The 19,287-nt window shown below is 36.1% G+C and overlaps 1 protein-coding gene across 1 annotated transcript in view; it reads left to right on the plus strand.

The window, feature by feature from the left end:
- Positions 1 to 19,287, plus strand: part of LOC139138004 (uncharacterized) — a 66,431-nt gene that overhangs the window by 8,924 nt on the left and 38,220 nt on the right. The window contains exons 6-8 of the mRNA XM_070706223.1: positions 2,613 to 2,692; positions 3,697 to 3,831; positions 4,138 to 4,257. Of these exons, the coding sequence (XP_070562324.1) occupies positions 2,613 to 2,692; positions 3,697 to 3,831; positions 4,138 to 4,257 (335 nt within the window). The remainder of the gene's footprint in view (positions 1 to 2,612; positions 2,693 to 3,696; positions 3,832 to 4,137; positions 4,258 to 19,287) is intronic.

Consider the following 19,287-nt stretch of genomic DNA (forward strand, 5'->3'; position numbering starts at 1 on the left):
GGGGGGGGGGGGGTTCAATATCGTGGGCATGGTATCTGTTGCCTTAGCAACAGCAGACATATACTGTTGCCCTGGTTACATTTCAAGGATTTAGATGATTGTAATTCCTGACAGCGTCTTTTTCAAAGTAATGCTCACACAACATGTGGTACATGACATCATCGTGCTGCTACTCCCCATTGTATTGTATACAAATGATAATTTCTAAACTGGCTTATAAATGTACACTCTTTAGATATGTTTACCTTGTGAGCAGCAGATTCTAAAATTCACCTTAGAGTCATGTATCCAGATGTTAGGTTGAACATCTATGAAAAAGTTGAGAGGATATTACTACATCCAACAAGCACTCACCCTACGACACATTCAACTATACTACACTGTAAAAGAAAAAACTTCTCACACAATAATTTTGTTAACTAAAAAACACAATATATTACTGCAGAATAAAACAGTATCTCTACTATAATAAACATACAATCTTTGTACTTTATACATAAAATGAGCTGTAAAATATATTCTTTTTGGCATATATGTACAGTACACTCTAATTCAAAACATTCCCTGACAATGGAATTTAGATTGAAAAATGGTAAATTGTCTCTTTAAAGAAGATCATACAGATCACAATTTTTTTAAATGTGTACCAAATAGAAACTGAGTGGTGAAAATATTAAAGTCTCATAGATAGTTAACTATGAAAAACTTATTCAAAAAATTTTGTAATTTTTGTGACATATATACTTTTGTTGACGAATAAAATTCACTTTAAACATTTCAAAATACCTTTCCGATTGAATGTACATGGAAAACATAAGAGTTTTAACTTAATGTTGTATTATTACATGTTCAAATCAAAACGCAAAATCATCGAAAAACATTGTCCAGAGCTACAAAAAAAAAAAACTTCATGGGATGACCTTGACTTAACAGCGATATTTGAACAGACACTTAGTGTTCAGTCCAACTTCAAAAGCAAACAACTAAACACAACCACATTCCACATCACTTGGATGATAGATTAGTTCCGCCGAGTCCTAAATATTGTTTCCACCGTAAGATACTGACAACTGTGACGAAAATAACTCTGCCATGTCCGATTTGTCCAATGCACAGCATGCAGTGGAGTTTCTATCATAAGAACCAATGCAATGATCGATAGGGACAGTCTCACTTCTTGTCATCATGATGTTCTCAATGAACAGTGGTTGGTTTGAAATGGTCCTCTGTGGCATGGAAAGTGTCAAAGCAGCAAACTCTAGCTTGAAACTTAACTGAAATCCCGCGGAATTATCCAAGGTCATTTGAGTGTATAACGGACATCCATGATCCACTGAATGTGTTTAACTTACATAAACTCTCGGTGTCGAACGGAGGCAATGTGTCCTTCATCAAACAACAATTGTACTCCCAAAACTCTTCTTTGTTCCCTTAATCGTCGGATGACAGAAATAGTCTACAATTTCTCCCCAAAACGGCAGGTAAAAACGTTGTAAATTTGACTGCTGAAGCAGTGCATGATCCATGACTTGCTATGGTGCAGTGGAATTCAAATGCTGGTGTTGGCCAAATTAGCCAATCAAGTGTCTCTCTTCACGACATGTGATCTTGTAAGGTCGAAGTTCAAATACATAATAGGCTGTGTGACCTGTGACCTCGATGCTCTCATTTATCTGAAACGTCAGTTTCTCGAGAAATGGGAGAGTATATTACTTTTTTACAAACTTTTATGCACTTGAAATCAATCATTTGAAGACATTTGGTGTCAGCTGGGATCCATGGTCTTTGGACATGTGTAATAATGCAAGTAATCATTTATAGCCGTGGCAATGACTTTTCCCTGCTCTGAGCGTACTCAGTACTGGTATGACAGTGTGAATGTGTTTTGGCGGACACATGACAGGTACTTTCAGTGGTTACGACTAGTGAACGGAACAAAAAAGTCTTTAAATGGAATTCTAGTACCATTTTTGGATCCTTATCATTTAAAATATGTCCAAGGAAATTGTTTGAAAAATGGCAGCTTAGTTGACTTTTGATGTTTTTCATTCATGATGTTGCAATGGTTTGATATGGAGGTAGCTACCTCAATGGTTTTTATAATTTGTGCATTCCACGCGTAACCTAATTCATATGTGTTAACAACCGAGAGTATTTAAAAATTTTTGAATAAAAAGAATTAATTTGTCATTTTGTACAATGAACACAGGGTACGTAGTTCGATCATTGTTTCAATTCTGTGACAAAACAGTGCCACGTGGGACAGCTAAAAAAATCTGAAGTTCGTACCATGGAGGTAGTTCGTACCAAACTTGATTTGTATTTCACATATATCTACAAGCTTGGTACAAATGTCACAACTACCATGGTGAAAATCCCATAGTGTGTACCAAACTAGTACAAACTTGGTGCATATTTCACATGTTCAATTAAAGTGTGTATCAAATTTGTAACATATATGTACTAATATGTAGCAAGTTTTGATCTTTCGTACGGTCAGCAGCACAACTGAAGTTACGCATGCGCAGTGCATTCTCATGTGATTCCTAGAGTGTTGATGACGTAATAGAATTGAATGTATCATTTAACGCATGAATGGTGTTATATTTTAGTTGATAGATATCGTCCACAACTGTCTACTCAAGTACAAGATCCAAATGCCACAGACTACATAAATGCCAGCTTCTTGGATGTAAGTATCAATCGAATTGTTGAATGAATTGCACACAAAATAGTGAAAGGTGATTTAAATAAAATAGTAGCTCGGAACCCTTTGATCAGAAATCAGAAAATTATGTTTGAATCAATATCTGTTGTAAGTATGGTTTTTTTCAAAAGAAATCGTTTATTTCTTCCCGTACATTCGCTTTTGCTTGTGGAGAGGTACCAGGGGATCTTCAAAATATTGACTACACGAGACGTTCAGAGTTCTTTGGTAGTACATAGACTTTATTTCTGTGTAGACAAGCTTAGCAGTTTCCATCGCCCAAGATACGCTTCTCCCATAGTCACAATGTCTTGGGTCCAACGTGTTCCTCTCTCTCAAGCAACTATCTATTCGCGCAACTATCTTCCAACAACTATCTTTGAGAAACCCTCTTCGTTATATTGTGTATGGGATTTTTAACATTATGTTTAAGGAGTGGCTTTATCATACGATAGACATAAATTAAAGATAAAATGATACATAACCATAAACATCAATACAGATCTTTATCTGAAATTGATATGTTACCATTAATATGCAAAGGTATTTTTTGTAATTGACTACCTTCATGATTGTTAATATAATTCAAATATATTCCAGTTTTCATCCAGACTTCCGTAAAAAATCCTCGTAAAACGTAATTAGCGTTATTGTGCGTTTGTCTCAAATGTAGTTTGTACGGAAATCGGCTTCTAATTGACATCTTGTTGTTTTAATTGATAATTTTACTGGTATCAATGACCGCTAGGTTCATTAACCTTTGTTTGAGATAAAATATCTCCGTAACACTGTATTTTCCTGATGATGCCAAGTGATGTGTCTGGAATCAGCTTGGGTTACTGCTGATGAGGATAAAAGGAATTGGAAATAGACTATTTGAGTAGCTCGACATAGAATTTCCTCAACATGTTCCAAATGCTCCATCGCTCTTTCCAATATAATAATTCCAGAACGATATATTTTTTAATGTGACGGCATTTCTTTCCCAGGGGTATAATATGAAGAACGCATATCTGATAACACAGATGCCGTTACCACACACCGTTGTCGATTTCTGGAGGATGGTTTATGATCACAAAGTACGCACAATCATTATGTTAAATGATGCAGATTGTGATAAATCGGTAAGTACAGATCGTTAGGTATTTTAGCAACTCATTTTGCATCGCAAAACATGCTTTATTTATAGCACAGCAAAATACGGATTGAACCAAATTCTTCTTATTGTTGTGATTTTCATTGTGCTAATAGCTGAAAACTGCACACAAAGTGTCAATGAGAAAAGTCATAAGGAAAAATACGCCTTGGTTACTTTATTCACCCAATAAAATTTACTAAATACCTTAAGAACACGACAGAGCTTGTGTTGATATTTTCCCATGCCGTGCGATATCATGACATCACAATGAGATTATGTCATCCTTTCTAAGATCCGCAGTAAATACTGGCCAGATGATGGACACAATAAATACATTGGTCCGTTCGAAGTGAAACTGAATAAAGTAAAACAGAATGGTCTGGTTACTGAGAGAGCAATGACTGTTTCAATGGTAAGTATTCAGCCGGTTTGTTACCGAAAAAATAGCTGAATTGTCGGGTAATTTAAATATTGTCTGTATTTTACTTCTTTATTATATATATATATATATATCTATATATATATATATATATATATATATATATATATATATATATATATATATATATATATATATATATATATATATATATTATATACACGTATTCAGTCCGTTTTGTTACGGAAAACTAGCTGAATGTCGGGTTAGTATGATGTTTGACTAAAGTGAATTTCAAAATACCTTGGCATTTCTAGGTGCTAGGGTGGATAGAAAAACGTATCTGGCAATAGAAAATGTCACCACCTGCATTCATTACAAACGTTCTTCTTCGATAAATTTTGCTACATCAACATCGTCAGTGCTGCTACGCTCCCATTAAAAAACTCACCCGTACACTGATTGCTTAAACATTCTCATATTGCCTTTATCACATTTCCCGGCGATGAAACAGCACAAAACGCGTACTAACGATAGGATTTTTTCTCAGTACATTGTGTACGGGTCGGCACAACGATTGGTATTTCCTACCGCACACTGAACGTGTTCTGTAAGTAAGAACAGAGGACTTCATATTGGGTTTAATTGTCGCAAAATCTATCAAAAGAGAACGTTTGCAATGGATGCAGTTGGCGTCATTTTCTATCGCCAGAAACGTTTTTGTAATCACCAAGCACGTTGCAGTTCCAAACTATTTTGACATTCACTATATGATGCATGTATTTTCAGGAACTTTTATATGGATTCGAATTAAGCCTATTTTGACATGCAAAAGTTTCGCGTTGCGTAAGGTCAATCGGCCATTTCATCAAGCCGTATCGCTAATATGTAAACTTTTGCTACTGTGGTAAAGCTAAAACGCTACTGATACCATTTCAGGCAAGAAATCTGTTTCTGTCTTACAATTCCAAATTCGTGAATGGTCCGCTACTTCTGAAGGTGGGAAACTAACTCGGACAATAGCAGATTTGATCGAAATGGTTGAGAAACGGCAAAAGAAACTGGAGCCGGGCCATCGTTGTACACTGCATGTAAGTCGTCATTTTGAAAACTTGTAATAAATTGCAAAGAATATCAAATATCGATAAATTCCATCTTAAACCTGAACATATTATGTTTAATTTTTGTTACACACAGCAATGGTAACGGACGCAGTGGAGTTTACTGTTCTGCTTCATTTGCATGTGAACGAATCAAAGTAGATCAGACGGTTGATGTTTTTGAGGCTGTGAAGTCACTTGCGAAATAAGAGAACAAACATAGGTTGAAAATCTGGTAAGATGTTAATATCAGACTTACTGAAAGAACATTAATGTCGTAGTATGGAAACGCATTAAAAATCACACAAATTTGTATCTGCATTGTTCATTATACATTTGAAGGTGACATATTTTCAATGAATCGATACGTTGAAAAACAAATATACAAATTTAGCTGAAATGTCAAAGTGATCAAAAATTCAGTACGTTAATACCTGCACATAGTGCTATTGGTTTTGATTTGTTAGCATATGTAGATTGAGTACATAAAGATTTTTGATTTTCATAATTATATTTGCTTTTAACTTACAGCATTTGTCATTATTTAAGTAACAATCGTTCTCTCATTAGCTGTTACTGTACTTGCCATGACTATGTTCTTGGGCAGATCTTGTATCGAGACCGCTGATTAATTATGAAACATACAGACTGACTATGATTTTGTCCGAGGGACTGAGAGTCGGAAGAAACAGTCAGTGTCACGAGGCCATAGGCCGAGGATAATAGGCTGTTTTGCGACTCTCAGGCACCAGGAAAACAAACGTGCCAACAAAACGTGCAATAAAAACGTCCAAATTGGCCAGTCAAATTGTGTTTTTCAACACACCACAACCAAATTTTCCCATGGAAAACTTGAGAAGGTCCTGAGCTATGCTTATCATATCACTTCTCTCAGTTGCACACGACATTGCATTTTTCAAGAAATCGGCAGTTTCTTGCGTCCATTAAATATCGACATAATACATCAATTACCGTAACATATGTCAATGATTAAAGATGTTATCGTTCATACCCTCGTGGTTACATTTGTATCCATCAGTATCTGCTACTTAGATTAGAGAAAACGTAGTAAATTGCGGTATCATTTTTAACATTGTGAGAAGTTCCAATGTTTTGATCTATTATATGATGAAAATTTGCTCACCGTACGTCCAAAAAAGGATAGGATTCCAGTCTAGTCCTACTGTAATCCTACTGTACTGTGAAATGAATGAAGTATACATCTTTCATCTATATCTATTTTTGGGGAGACTATGCCACTAGGACATCATCATTCTCGCTTTTTTTTGCTTTTTTGCTTTACAGGAACAATATATTCTCTGCTATGAAATCGTTCGTCAATATTGTGACGCCCATCTTCTGTTCTACGAGAATACAAAGCCTTGATGGATAAAAGCTGACACAGGGACTCGTCGGACGAGGGGCCAGTTGTTCTATGTCGAAGTATCAGTGGGACATGTGTGAATCCTTTCAGATGATCACCATTGTATCCTCGTATTGTAGTGACAATTGTACCGATTAGTATTTAACACTGCAGAGCTAGAAAACCATACAATTCATATTCGGACTAGTCTCAATGAGTAATAATCTTTGTTATCTACCATTTTCCGAAAGTTAACGTGTTAATTGGAAAAGTAATTGTTTAAGTTTGTTAGGTTTTATGTTCAGATCAATAATTAAAAATTGTGATTCTATTAGATTCGAGTAGTTCACACTTAGCTGTTATCACAATGATGTACAAGACGTTTTGAATGCTAATTATGACGACTGAAAATATGGCCATACGGTAGCCTATATTCAAGAACACCTAACATTAATGAATCAATGAATTAACATGAATTTTGGGCCAAAGTTTTTCATAACGTGTTATCACTACTGAGGCACTCTATGCCCTTGCATTGCCTATTTGAAAATAAATATCAAAGAAAGTTGTATTTAGGCCTTGGGATCATATCTTTACTACAACGTTTAGTCTAGACTGTACCAAGTATTTAGTATTTAAGATTTAACATTGTTTGTAGATCAAACATAATTCGACATAAGTTTATAACTGTTTAGATTGATGCGATGAGATGGATGTATTGAGAAATATGCGATACGAAATTTGTTTATAGATTCTTGACATGGATATTTTATTCAATGAGAATCTCACGTTCATTTTACTCTTTAACAAACTTTAATTGGACGAATTGTTGATTCGTGATTTAAATATTACTTATTTTATGTACGGTGCATACAACTAATTTGATCCATTTTCACGAAGTTTATAAAACGTCGTGTTAATAATACAAGTAGATGGACTCATAATTATTCATTATCGATCAAGAATATTCATTTGTCACAATCGTGCAAAATATACATGGCTTTTGGCAATAGTTGATTTATCATTGTGGTTTATTGTGGTTTTATAATCTTTTAGGATTAAATTTTATGTCAGATGTATTTTCTAAAATGTTTTTTTTTTTTTATTTTCTGAAATGTTTTTTATGAACATGGTGGTAAGAACAGCGGCATTGATTCATTGCCGCATGAGTTCAAGTTACAAGTAAAAACTTAGAATGCAGCATTGGCCATAAAGTTAACATGTATTATGGCATTTCAAATCTGATGCCGAAAGCCCTCATGTGACTTAGAATCCGGACAAGGAATACCTTGGAATAATCTAACAAAAAGCTAGCTCATGTGCACGCAAAGGTAGTCTCACTATATTGTATTGCATTCGGACTGTCCATTAAAAAAATTCAATGAAACTTGATAATGTTGCATCATAATTGTCTTTATTTCACATTGCTTTAGTAACTCCTTATATGTTTTGTCATGGTGTGTTGTGGTCTTTATCTTAGTGTTGGACGTCGAGAGAGCAAGATTGGGAGAGAGAAATTGATATTGTGAAGTAGGGGTTTTAAAACAATATCTTATTGGCGTGGCTCAAATAATACCTTAGATATGGGTTAAAGTTAAAGGATGCACCCGACCATTGTTATCAATACAGCGATTCGAAATCTTGTAAGCACAGCGATTGCCTTAAGGTGGAACTGCATAATGACAATACTTTTTTCTCAAAGCAATATTTATCATCACAGATGACAAGGAAACCCCCTCATACTATATATATTTTCAAAATGCAGAGACTCTAAATTTAGTATGGCAGCAGTAGTTTACTCAAGGGATGAAATGCGTGTATGTTTGGGGTAAAAAACCCTTAATTTTGGTATAAATGATAAAAATTAATTTCAGTCAAAAATTTGACGTTATTTCTGAAATGTAATATTTCACTTGAACGAAGAGTATATGTAGCAAAATACGACTATTTATTTGGCATTATCTACCCTCATTCTAAAATGGCAAGGGTTTAAAGAAAGACACTAAACAAAATTGATGAAATCATGATAAGCAAAATTAAAATGCCTCTTATTTAAAATGTAAGAACTTTAATGCCAAACAAAATAGTCATTTTGTTAAATAGCATTTATAAATCTACAAGGTGAACCCAACCAATATTTGAATCTTCGTTAACAAATTTATTAAAATTGAATAAATATTTGCAAAAAAGTGATTTTTGAGCAAAATATGCTGTGTTTGGTGCAGCGTCCCCTTAATCATTCTTCCAGGATATGGTCACGGTACAATCGTACGGATAAAAAACTTAAGTAAATATACGCGTAAAAGAGCCCACCCTTATTGTTGTTAATTGATCTTGGGGTCTATCAGAGTTGCAGGTGTAATTAATTTACGTGTTCATTCGCAATTTGTCGTTGTTTTCTCCAAAGATTATTCTTCATATGTACAATTGTAATATCCGATGAATTGAAGCATTTATGTTATCAATCTATATACTTTATACGAGGGGCGCAACCCAAGTAGGACTCAATGATGGTTCATTTCTAATTCTCTTGGCAAAGAAACTATGAGCGACATGGAAAACGGTGTTTGGACTTAAATCTTAGTATTGCAACTACTTTCTGACCTTTCTGTTTTCAACATGGACAATGATACGGTCGAAACTTGCCCCATTTCTTCAGAAAAAACGCAACTCTCCTCAATGTTTTGTTGAGATATGGCCCCGTTTTACAAAAATATGTTGAAACGATTGAGATAACAGAAGGCATTAAGGATTGCGTAGATCAAAGTATCCGAGTTAAATAAAATATAATATTGTATTGGTTTCTCGCATTGTACTGTCACGACGGTCGTAAATAAAAACACATGACAATGTAGATTTCCATATGGCATCAAAGGGCTGACATAGACTGTAGGGCGAGGTCTTTTGTTGATGGTAGGATCGTCGTCGTTTGGATTTTTGTCTTGTTTTACGGTAAATCTTTAAGGGCATTACACTTTGCTTTTTCTCATATGTGTGTGTGTTTGAAATTATTTACACTTATCAAACGGGTAAGTACACGTAAGTGCTATGGTAATGTTTTAAAACCACTGTACGTTCAGGAGTTTTTGACTGAAGCAAACACAAATCAGATGTAAGTTGTGACAATTCTTTGAATATTTAAATTTTTGCACGACTACATACCTTAACTCGTAATCCATGAGAACTGTTGTATCTGAAGGAATGGTGTAAATTTTTCTACTACAGAGCCGCAGTACATACGTATTTTTGGCAGCAAAATATATGTGGTAAATGTTGAGGCAGCATTCTAATCAATTATGGCTTGCATACTTATATATATGTAGATGCACTAGATTATTACGCGCACACTGCTATGAATGAAGATGAAAGTACCAAATGCGTCCATATTGATATAAAATTGGGTATATGTTACTGTTATCAACTTTACGTCAACAGATCAACATTTGATGGTCCTCTAAATATGTCAAAAAGGCAAAAAGGCCTTAATTTATTTGATATACTAACCACTGGTTGCAAGCCCAGCAAGTGCAGGCAGTAAATCGCTATGTCGGTTACCTTCGTTGAGATCATGATGTCATATACAATATATGGCCTTAATGATTTGTCGTTGATTAACGCTACGTTTAGGTTAATTGTTATTGCAGTAATTTATTCCCATCAGGTCACTTTGGTCGTTGTATTTTTAATTTTGCAGATAACTAACCTAAACTGGTAAATAAAAAATATTTTCACTTTCTTCCAATCACATTCACAATATCCGACTGCTTATATTTGTGATTTGTGAAGCAAATTGCCGCCAGGATTTGGCGAGGGTCTGCTGACCAAATTGTCGGAACGGAGCTAGCGTAAGACTTTGGTTAGCTAACTCCAATTCCAATTTCCCACTGTGCTTCATCCGTCACAGAATCAAGCAAATGAATACCAACACCAAATTTGAGGGTTAGGGTTAGTTGACAACATTGTACAAGTGGTATGCCACAAAGTGATGACGTCAAAGTTGTGTGTACTTATGGAAATGAGGTCAAAGGTTACATTTAAAATGGTGAGTAAGAGTTAGGAACGGGGCTTGGAAACTTAGCGGGAAACTATTGAAAAGAAAGGTCCTAACGTTCACGGTTTTCATTTTCATTCCCTCTAATTGTGACATTCGAACTTTATCCACATCTTCTTTTTCATCCTGATACCTATAGTGGAAGGAACAGCCATTAATTGAACAGCGAGAAAAAATGTTATTTGTCAGTTATGCAATGTTTTTTTAATAACACCGCTGCCTGGGCTCGAACCCAGCACCTTTCCCATGTGAAGCTTTTCCTATAACTTGTACTTCAGGGGACCAAGTTGCAGGTGCTGATGCTGGTCTAAATTTATTGAGACATTTTGGGTTCCTTTTTATCAATTTATGGCTTTGTATTTACTTCATTATGTTATTTTTAATTCGCATTTTTCCTTATCGCCGTGTTTGTTGTTCAGGTTTATTATTTCTTTGTTTATTTCAATTCTGTTCTTTATGTTCCATTGCCGTGTTTGTTGTGCAGCTTTATTATTATTTGTTAAATATTCTGTCATATCATTGTGTCGCATTGCACAGTTACTCAAAAGTGACGTGGTTATTGAGGGTGTTATATATGTTGAATACTTCGTTTTTGATATTTATTGTTAAATTTTTTTGCTACTTTTTACAATACTAAATACATCTGTTCCATTTTTGTGATAATACCGCTTTTATCAAGTCGTCAATCACTGAATACGCATTAAATGCAGTATTCATTGCTATTGTAAATGAAAATGTGAACAAAATATTGGAAGATATCACAAAATACATTATGAAAAGTCCGTAAATTGATAAAGTGAATTAGGTACGGAAGCGCGCAAAATCTGCTACCAATGCATTCGTTATGTAGGGTCTTCATACTAGTGGCATGGACTCATTTCTTCTTCTTGTTTGTGCATTCCAAGTATCACACATCAGTGGCGGCTGCTCTTGTGCAGTAAACTTTGATGTGTCATTATTTGTCAGACGTCGCTTGCTTACGCTTGCTCCGTTCTGACAGTTCGATAAGCTAACAAAAATTTTTGGCCCCCAGTATGCTTTATCAGACGCAAAATCAAGCCGTCAGAAATTGTAAAAGTGCTTGGAAGAAAGTGGAAATTTATTTTTTAACGTTATCAGTTAGTCAGTGCCGCAATTACAAGGCATCTGTTTTTTGCGCACATCATTTGTGACGTGCCATTTCTTCATCCTTACCTCCATGTATAAGTTTACTATTCAAAAAAGACAATATTGCACCAAAAGAGACGAAACACACTGTGAACGCAGAGGTTGCTCGATGAACTCGATACGTATTTCAAAAGACAATGCCAGTCAATTATGCTTTTCTTTTGGTTGCATGGCTTCAGACCTTATATTAAACTCTAAATTTATATTGACTGTTTATCAATATACCTAACTTCACATTTCAATGCCTTTTATAAGACTATTTTCAGGATAGTTGCAAATATCAGATAGATATGTAAGGTCATTGTACTTTGAACCCAGTTTCTGGAAAAAAAATTCATTTAGACACGTTCTCTCATATGAATGTGTTTTTTCAAGGTATCATCATACTTTTTACATAAACAAAAACAGACCATTGTGTCACTGAATTTTATTTTCATGTGATAGAGTGATGAGTATACTTCAAAACCAAAGCATAAAGTCAAGAAAGTTCCAATGAGATGGTAGGAAATTAAATTTTCTCAAGTAAAGTTTGAGAACCACACTGGCATGGCCTAACTATCCGAATAAAACCATACAAACTAACACCCGAAAAAAACACAAATTAACAAATTCAAAAGATTAGGCTTAGTACGAGGATGTAATATGTTTACATTCATGTCCATATATATATCATGTGTCACGTGAAGTCTGCCTGCAGGAAAATGAGGTTATAGGGTAACAGACATTAACCAAAGGAACATGAGTCTGTTTTAGGTCAGAGTACCAAAAGCTTGATGAAAGGATCAAACATGTTCATATTGGTGGAGATTATCATCCTATCCTTACCAATATCCTTAACAGGTATGTCAATTATAATACATATTCATCTATGCAGGTTCATGCTTAACTGAAGGTGAATGTCGTCGGGGCTTGGTACTGTCTCTTTCCTTTGCAGATTAACAACTTGTAATATATAACATGTGAGTTTTGTTTCATTCAAATGTGCCAACTAACCAAGACGGTTTCTCTCAGCGTAGCCTTCAAGTTGTAATCTTTTAGAGAGACCTCCTACATAATGGAACAACATCTATTGTCCACCGTTGAGCAAGTTCCTATATTATTCTTAACAATAACGGAATGAAACGAATATTACTGATTCAAAACATGTATTACTTCACTACTCAATCGGTCTTCCCGCAGTACTTGCGTTATGAATGAAATATCCAGCACTGTGATGTTGATATCTTCTACCTCCAGAATAAACGGATCAAAATCTTCTTGCACTGTTTCCTGTGATTTAATTTTAACAGAAGAATACCATGGGTATACATCGGAATGTATATCCGTACATAATGTAAACTAAAGATTTATGCACATTTAATTGTGCTTAACGTAGAAGGCGTCTCGAAATAAAAATATTAAACATTTGCCGAAGCGTTCCCCAAAGAAACTTCAAGCAAATCTCTTTCAAAATCAAGATAAAAATTATGGGGGCCAACTATTAATTTGGTACCAGAGAAAGAATTTTCCTCAAATGTGACGGTATTTGAAATTCAAAATGGCTGCCATCCCTGTGTTAAGTCTAAGGAAATATGTAATTTTCGATTTTCACAAAAATAAGAAGTCGCAAATTAAACATTCAACATGAGCGGTAAATCAAAAGAGTTTTGTAAAACTCTGAGAGTCCGATTATCTGCCGCAGAAGTGCATTTTACCTTAAAGCCGAATTCAAAAATCGAGAACCATTGTGCATTAAAAGATGCATTAATTATCTTCAGGGCTGAATCAAGGCCGAGTTGTAGAAATCGTTTATTGAAAATTCATGCTCTAAAATCATCCTGTAAGTACAAGCCGTAGTACAATGTGCCATTGGCAATAATAATGTAGCAGAAGAAAGCGATATTTCATTTTCAAGATGAACGATTTTTATCAAATATAACGCAGTGCAAGCGAGTCAGGCACCGGACACACCATAATTACATACAACATATCTAAAATATTGCTTTGCCATTCCCTTTGATGCATCTAATCTATTTGCATTCATGTTTTGCCTTTTCGCTGAGGAGCGCAAGCTCAAGGAAGTACTGTTATTTATGTCTCTCTTCAGATCACTCTTGCTATTTATTGTACATTCAGGATATAAAATGACTCAGTCTGTTAAATTTCCGGGAAACTCATATTTCCCCATTGTTCTTGCAAAACCGACTACGTTATATCAGCATAAAATATGGTGAAGGAAGACTTTTATATGAACATCAAAAATAGACTGTTCACCTAATTCGTTTTAATGATTCTAGTGTCTTTTGACTGAATATGATCCAGTAATTGGTAAATTGGCCAAAAAACACAGGGTTAAAGACCTAGCTTTATTCCACATGTACTTCGAAAATAAACCGGTCAGTCAAACTGTTGTAGCAAGCCCTATTTATTGGAGGCCAAGGCAAACCGGGCGTTGGTCCCTGTGGGTTCGGTCGAACTCTGATGCTCCTTTTTCTTTTAAGTAGCAACATACCTTACAGACACTTTCAGATTTTTATTTTTTTCTCTGTTTATAAAAGTCCCAAACACCAATAAAGTATATATTTTCCATAAGCCCTGGTATTGGTAAATCTGACTGTGCATAGTACATAGTCATTATTTGCACAATAGTCACGTGACAACCGTTTTGCCTAACCTTAAAAAATAGGTTTTTTTCACCCTTAGCAAACACGCTGCAAGATTTCCGTTTGAAATTTATATATTGTCAAGCCTTAGCAATACCCTTCAAATCCGTTTCTGCATTTTTTTCTCCGAGTCTGCATTCGAATAATATGGCGCGACAATTATACTTCCTGAAAAACACCTTAGTCTAACAGCTGAAATGGTGCACAACAAAAGAAACACAGAACACGATTGGAACTTATTTGGAATAATTGGATATTCATATTTTTGAAATTTCTCAAAAGTGTTAGGTGCCATGTAGCTGAATGTGGCAATATTACAAATCAATCGGGAAAAGAAGTGTGTAACGTAAGAAGAAAAACAGATAAAGTTACATTTCGTTAAAGCGACAGTAATTCAGCATCAAATTATCCCAAATTGGGTCAAATCGTGTGTAAGGCATATAAAGGAAATCCCAGACACGAATTTGAAGGATATTACCAAGGATTGTCAATCCACAAAATTTAACCGGAAATCTCACAGAGTGTGTGCTAAAGCGGGATAACTCGATATCTGTGCAGCGATTGCGTTCGGCTACTCGGTTGCTTGGCGGGTGACACCATAGGGTCTTGCGAGCAATTTTCGTTAAGAAGTTATGATTATACAAGCCTTACCTATGTCTAGTGTGTGCCTATTACTTTACCCTAGCTATCTGTGTATAGTATTTCAAAGAAACAGTCCATATCTGTTAATTATCACATGCACAAGCCAAGTTTGTCGTCTCCGAACAAAAAATACGGGATTTATTCTCTGTCGTTCTACGTCACGACAACCCGCGTCTATGTCATCAATTTTGGTGCGTCGAACCTTTTTTGTCGACCTTCAGTGTGCTCGTAAATATGTAAACAAACAACATGGCGGCCGATGTTTCTCCCACGATCAAAAGTCATGTAATGAAATTTCACAGACTACGACATTACTAATCCGAACAATGTAAACACAAGAGTGTACGGCCTGTATATTCCGAAGGAATTACGTGAATAATTTGCGGAAACAACGAACTCAAAGCTGGTCGCGTATACCGTGGATTCCGTATGCATTGCAAACAGGGTCAGGCGCGACGTTTACAGTGTTCGCGGCGTCGAGATTCAGTCGATATTTGCTCCCGAAAAATAGCGTATCTTCGTCTGTGAAAAAATTTCTAGGACTATGCACGGTCCCTGGAGGGACCGTGGACTATGCTATCTTTGAAATGGAGTATGACTTTGCGGAAGGTAGCCTACGTGTAGACAGAGAGCTGTCATTTGTTCCATACACGAACGAACGTGAGCGCTAACGCACACGACGGACGACTGGAAATGATTGACAACTTGTGCACGGCGTACTGATATTTATTCCTAAAGTAGTTCAAAAGTTAAAGGCGGAGTCGTCATGGAAAACTTATTTATTTTGAAAAAAAAAAAAACGAATTCTTGGCTTGTGCATGTGATAAGTATATTATTCCCTAATATTTTTCTTCGTTCAGCGAAGGAAAATACTAGTGACGTAATGACCGTCTCACCACGAGTCGAAGACGAGTGGTGACACGGTCATTACGTCGATCACAAGTATTTCCTTCGCTGAACGAAGAAAAATATTAGGGAATAATATCTAATTGCCTTCCTAATCCCCCTCATAAAATTGTTCTGCCCATCGCCGACGCGGAGGCTTATCGCCCTGACCAAATAACTCGTTAACAGCTCATAAGCAAGTAGACGGACCTTATGATGTATTTGGTAATAATATAATAATTTGTCATATATACGCTAGTGCACATACAATGAAATACATCTTGGTTTTGCGACATCAAAAGGACAGACAGTGAGATCAAAAAACGGAATAAAAGAGCAATACACATAATAAAACAAACAGAATAAAATAACATGTTAAATAAAAGTGCCGACTTCAGATGTACAATGTGTAGGAACTATGAGAGACGAGATGTGTGAGCTCTCACAGTACTCGATTTACATTCATTTAACATGCAAACTGCTGTAGGGTAAAAACTCTTTGGGGACCGATTTGAACTTGACTTGATGGAACGGGAACGTTCGCCAGAACGCATAAGTTGAAATAAATTGTGTGCAGGGTGGTACAGATCATTAACGATGGAGACATATTTTTGAGAACACGGTCCTTGTATAGAGTGTCTAACGATAGAAGATTACAACCAATAATTTTGCTAGTGGTACTGACGATCCGGTTGAGTCGTTTCCGGTCATTCATTGTAATATTACCATACCAGACAGTGATTGCGAATGTCAAGACACTCTCATTACTCCTCGATAGAACCTAATCAACAAGTTCTGGCTAACACAAAAACTCTTCAGCCCCCTCAGAAAGAACAAGCGTTCTGGCTTTTCTTGACTATGAAATAAGTTTTGGTTTCCCATTTCAAGTCAGCAGATAAGTAGACACCAAGAAATTTGAAAAAATTAACTATTTTCTTCGGTACCATTCATAGTAAGAGGCGTAATTTCCGATGGATTTTTACGAAAGTCCACTATAATTTCCTTTGTTTTCTTGACATTCAGTTCCAAGTTGTTATTGAACACCTTTTAACTGTATCGTCCACATGTTTCCTATATGATGATTCGTCAGATTCAATAACACCGCAAAGGGTTGTGTCATCGGCGAATTATACTATTAAATTGTTTTCCTCAGAACTCACAGCACAATCAATGTGTAAACAAAGAATAGAGTATCGGTGACAGGTTACAACCCTGGTGTGTATCGGTGGTTAGGACTATATAATTTGAAAAGTTACTGCCAATTTCACGACTTGGGAGCGATTCAACAAGAAATCTAGAATCCATTTACAAATCGAGGGATTGAAATTTAAGTTAATGAGTTCATCATATAATTTAAAAGGTGATATAGTAGTAAATGCTGAACTATAGTCAATGAATAAAAGCCGACAATAATTTGGAATGTTCTTATCCAGAACTGAGAAACTTGGAAAAGTACCCAAGATACAGCATCATCAACGGATCTATTTGTTCTTTAGGCTAACTGATATGGATCTTAAGATGCAGGAATATTCGATTGAATGTATTTTATTTATTTATTTCCTAACAATAGCTTCTAGACATTTCATAACAGTAAATTTAGGAGCTATTGGACGATAATCATTTAAGCAAGTAACCGGAATGCGTTTTGGTACGGGAATTATCATGGATTTTTGAACACATTTGGAGCGTGATTCGTTTTCAATGACCAGTTAAATATCACACATAAGATTTCACACAGTTCCTCTTTACATATCGTAACAGGCGAGGACAATTCCATCATGACCAGAAGCTTTTCTCACGTCCAATGTACTCAAAGTGCGTCGGAGGTCCCAAAGCTTCAAACAGAGGAGGCAGCGATTCACTATGACTGGTGGAATGTCAAAAGGACGGTCAAATGGCGCGTAAAATTCATTAAACGATCCAGAAGAGTTTCATCATCCGTTGGAGCTGATTTTGACTTTGGTTTATACCGCATGATTTTATCAAAGCCTTTCCACAATTCCCGTGAGTCAGTTGCCAAATATCCTTTTCTAACTTGTCTCGATACAGGCGTTTCGCATGTTTAATCGCCTTCACAACATCATATTTTGCCTTCTTCATAGCTGAACTGTCGCCAGATCTGAAAGCAGCTTCTTTCGCGCGAAGATTGGTAGCTACAGTCCGATCAAACCAGGGTTTACCATTGGGATAAGATGTTACCAACTTCCTGGGAATGCATAGCTCCTCGCAAAACTTAATGTAATCCATCGTGACCTCGGTGCTTGGGGATAAGCCTCCGCGTCGGTGATCGGCAGAACAAATTAATGAAGGGGATTAGTGAAGGCAATTACCAGATATATACTATTTTCTTTGAAATACTATACACAGATACCTAGGGTAAAGTAATAGGCACATACTAGACACATGTAAGCTTGTATAACGAAAAAAGTTTAATACGAGACATTTATTGATCATATTCATAACTTCTAGACGAATATTGCTCGCGAGACCCTGTGGTGACACCGAAAATAAACTCATCATGACTAAGTTATGTTTATTTTCGGACTAATTGCAAGTTTTGCACGAAACGTTTTTTAACCTTCGACTGAATTTAGACTGGGTTTGTCTTCGTTACTGAAGGAATTAAAAGTCTAGCCTCTGTCGAAATATTTTTACGATGTGGCTCGTACTCAATGAACTGTCCCCGACACGCATATCGTGAAGCGTTTACAAGGTTGGGTGATGACGTTTACTTGTTCACCTTGAACTAACAGATACAATGTTTCAACTATTCAAATGTCATACAAGTTTTGTTAAATTATCATTACGGGACGGTATATCAAATCTCGCCAGTCCTCAGAACACGACTTGTCATTTCCATGTGTAAAAACACGTGTACACTTGATCATGAGGGAAAATGCCAAGAGGATTTGACCGGTTAAGAAGGGCTTGACTACGCAGTTTCTGCGTAGTGAAGCGTCATTACGTATTCATGGTGACCCCTGGCCAGCTGTCAATATCTTTGGGGGCTTTTGTCTTTTGGCCTGCTTTGCATATGCGTCGTTGGACACGACCTGCCAATCACCCAGGTAGTCAATTAAACTATTAATTGACTGTTTACCGACCCAATTAACACTATCCAGCAGTATCAGTCATATTTTAATCGCGTGGCCCGGGTGGGCACAACATAGGAACGCGTGTATTTCTATGTGTACGTTTCACTTGTGGTGTTGT

The sequence above is a fragment of the Ptychodera flava genome, chromosome 8 (genome assembly GCF_041260155.1).
Source record: "Ptychodera flava strain L36383 chromosome 8, AS_Pfla_20210202, whole genome shotgun sequence".
NCBI classification, from domain to species: domain Eukaryota; kingdom Metazoa; phylum Hemichordata; class Enteropneusta; family Ptychoderidae; genus Ptychodera; species Ptychodera flava.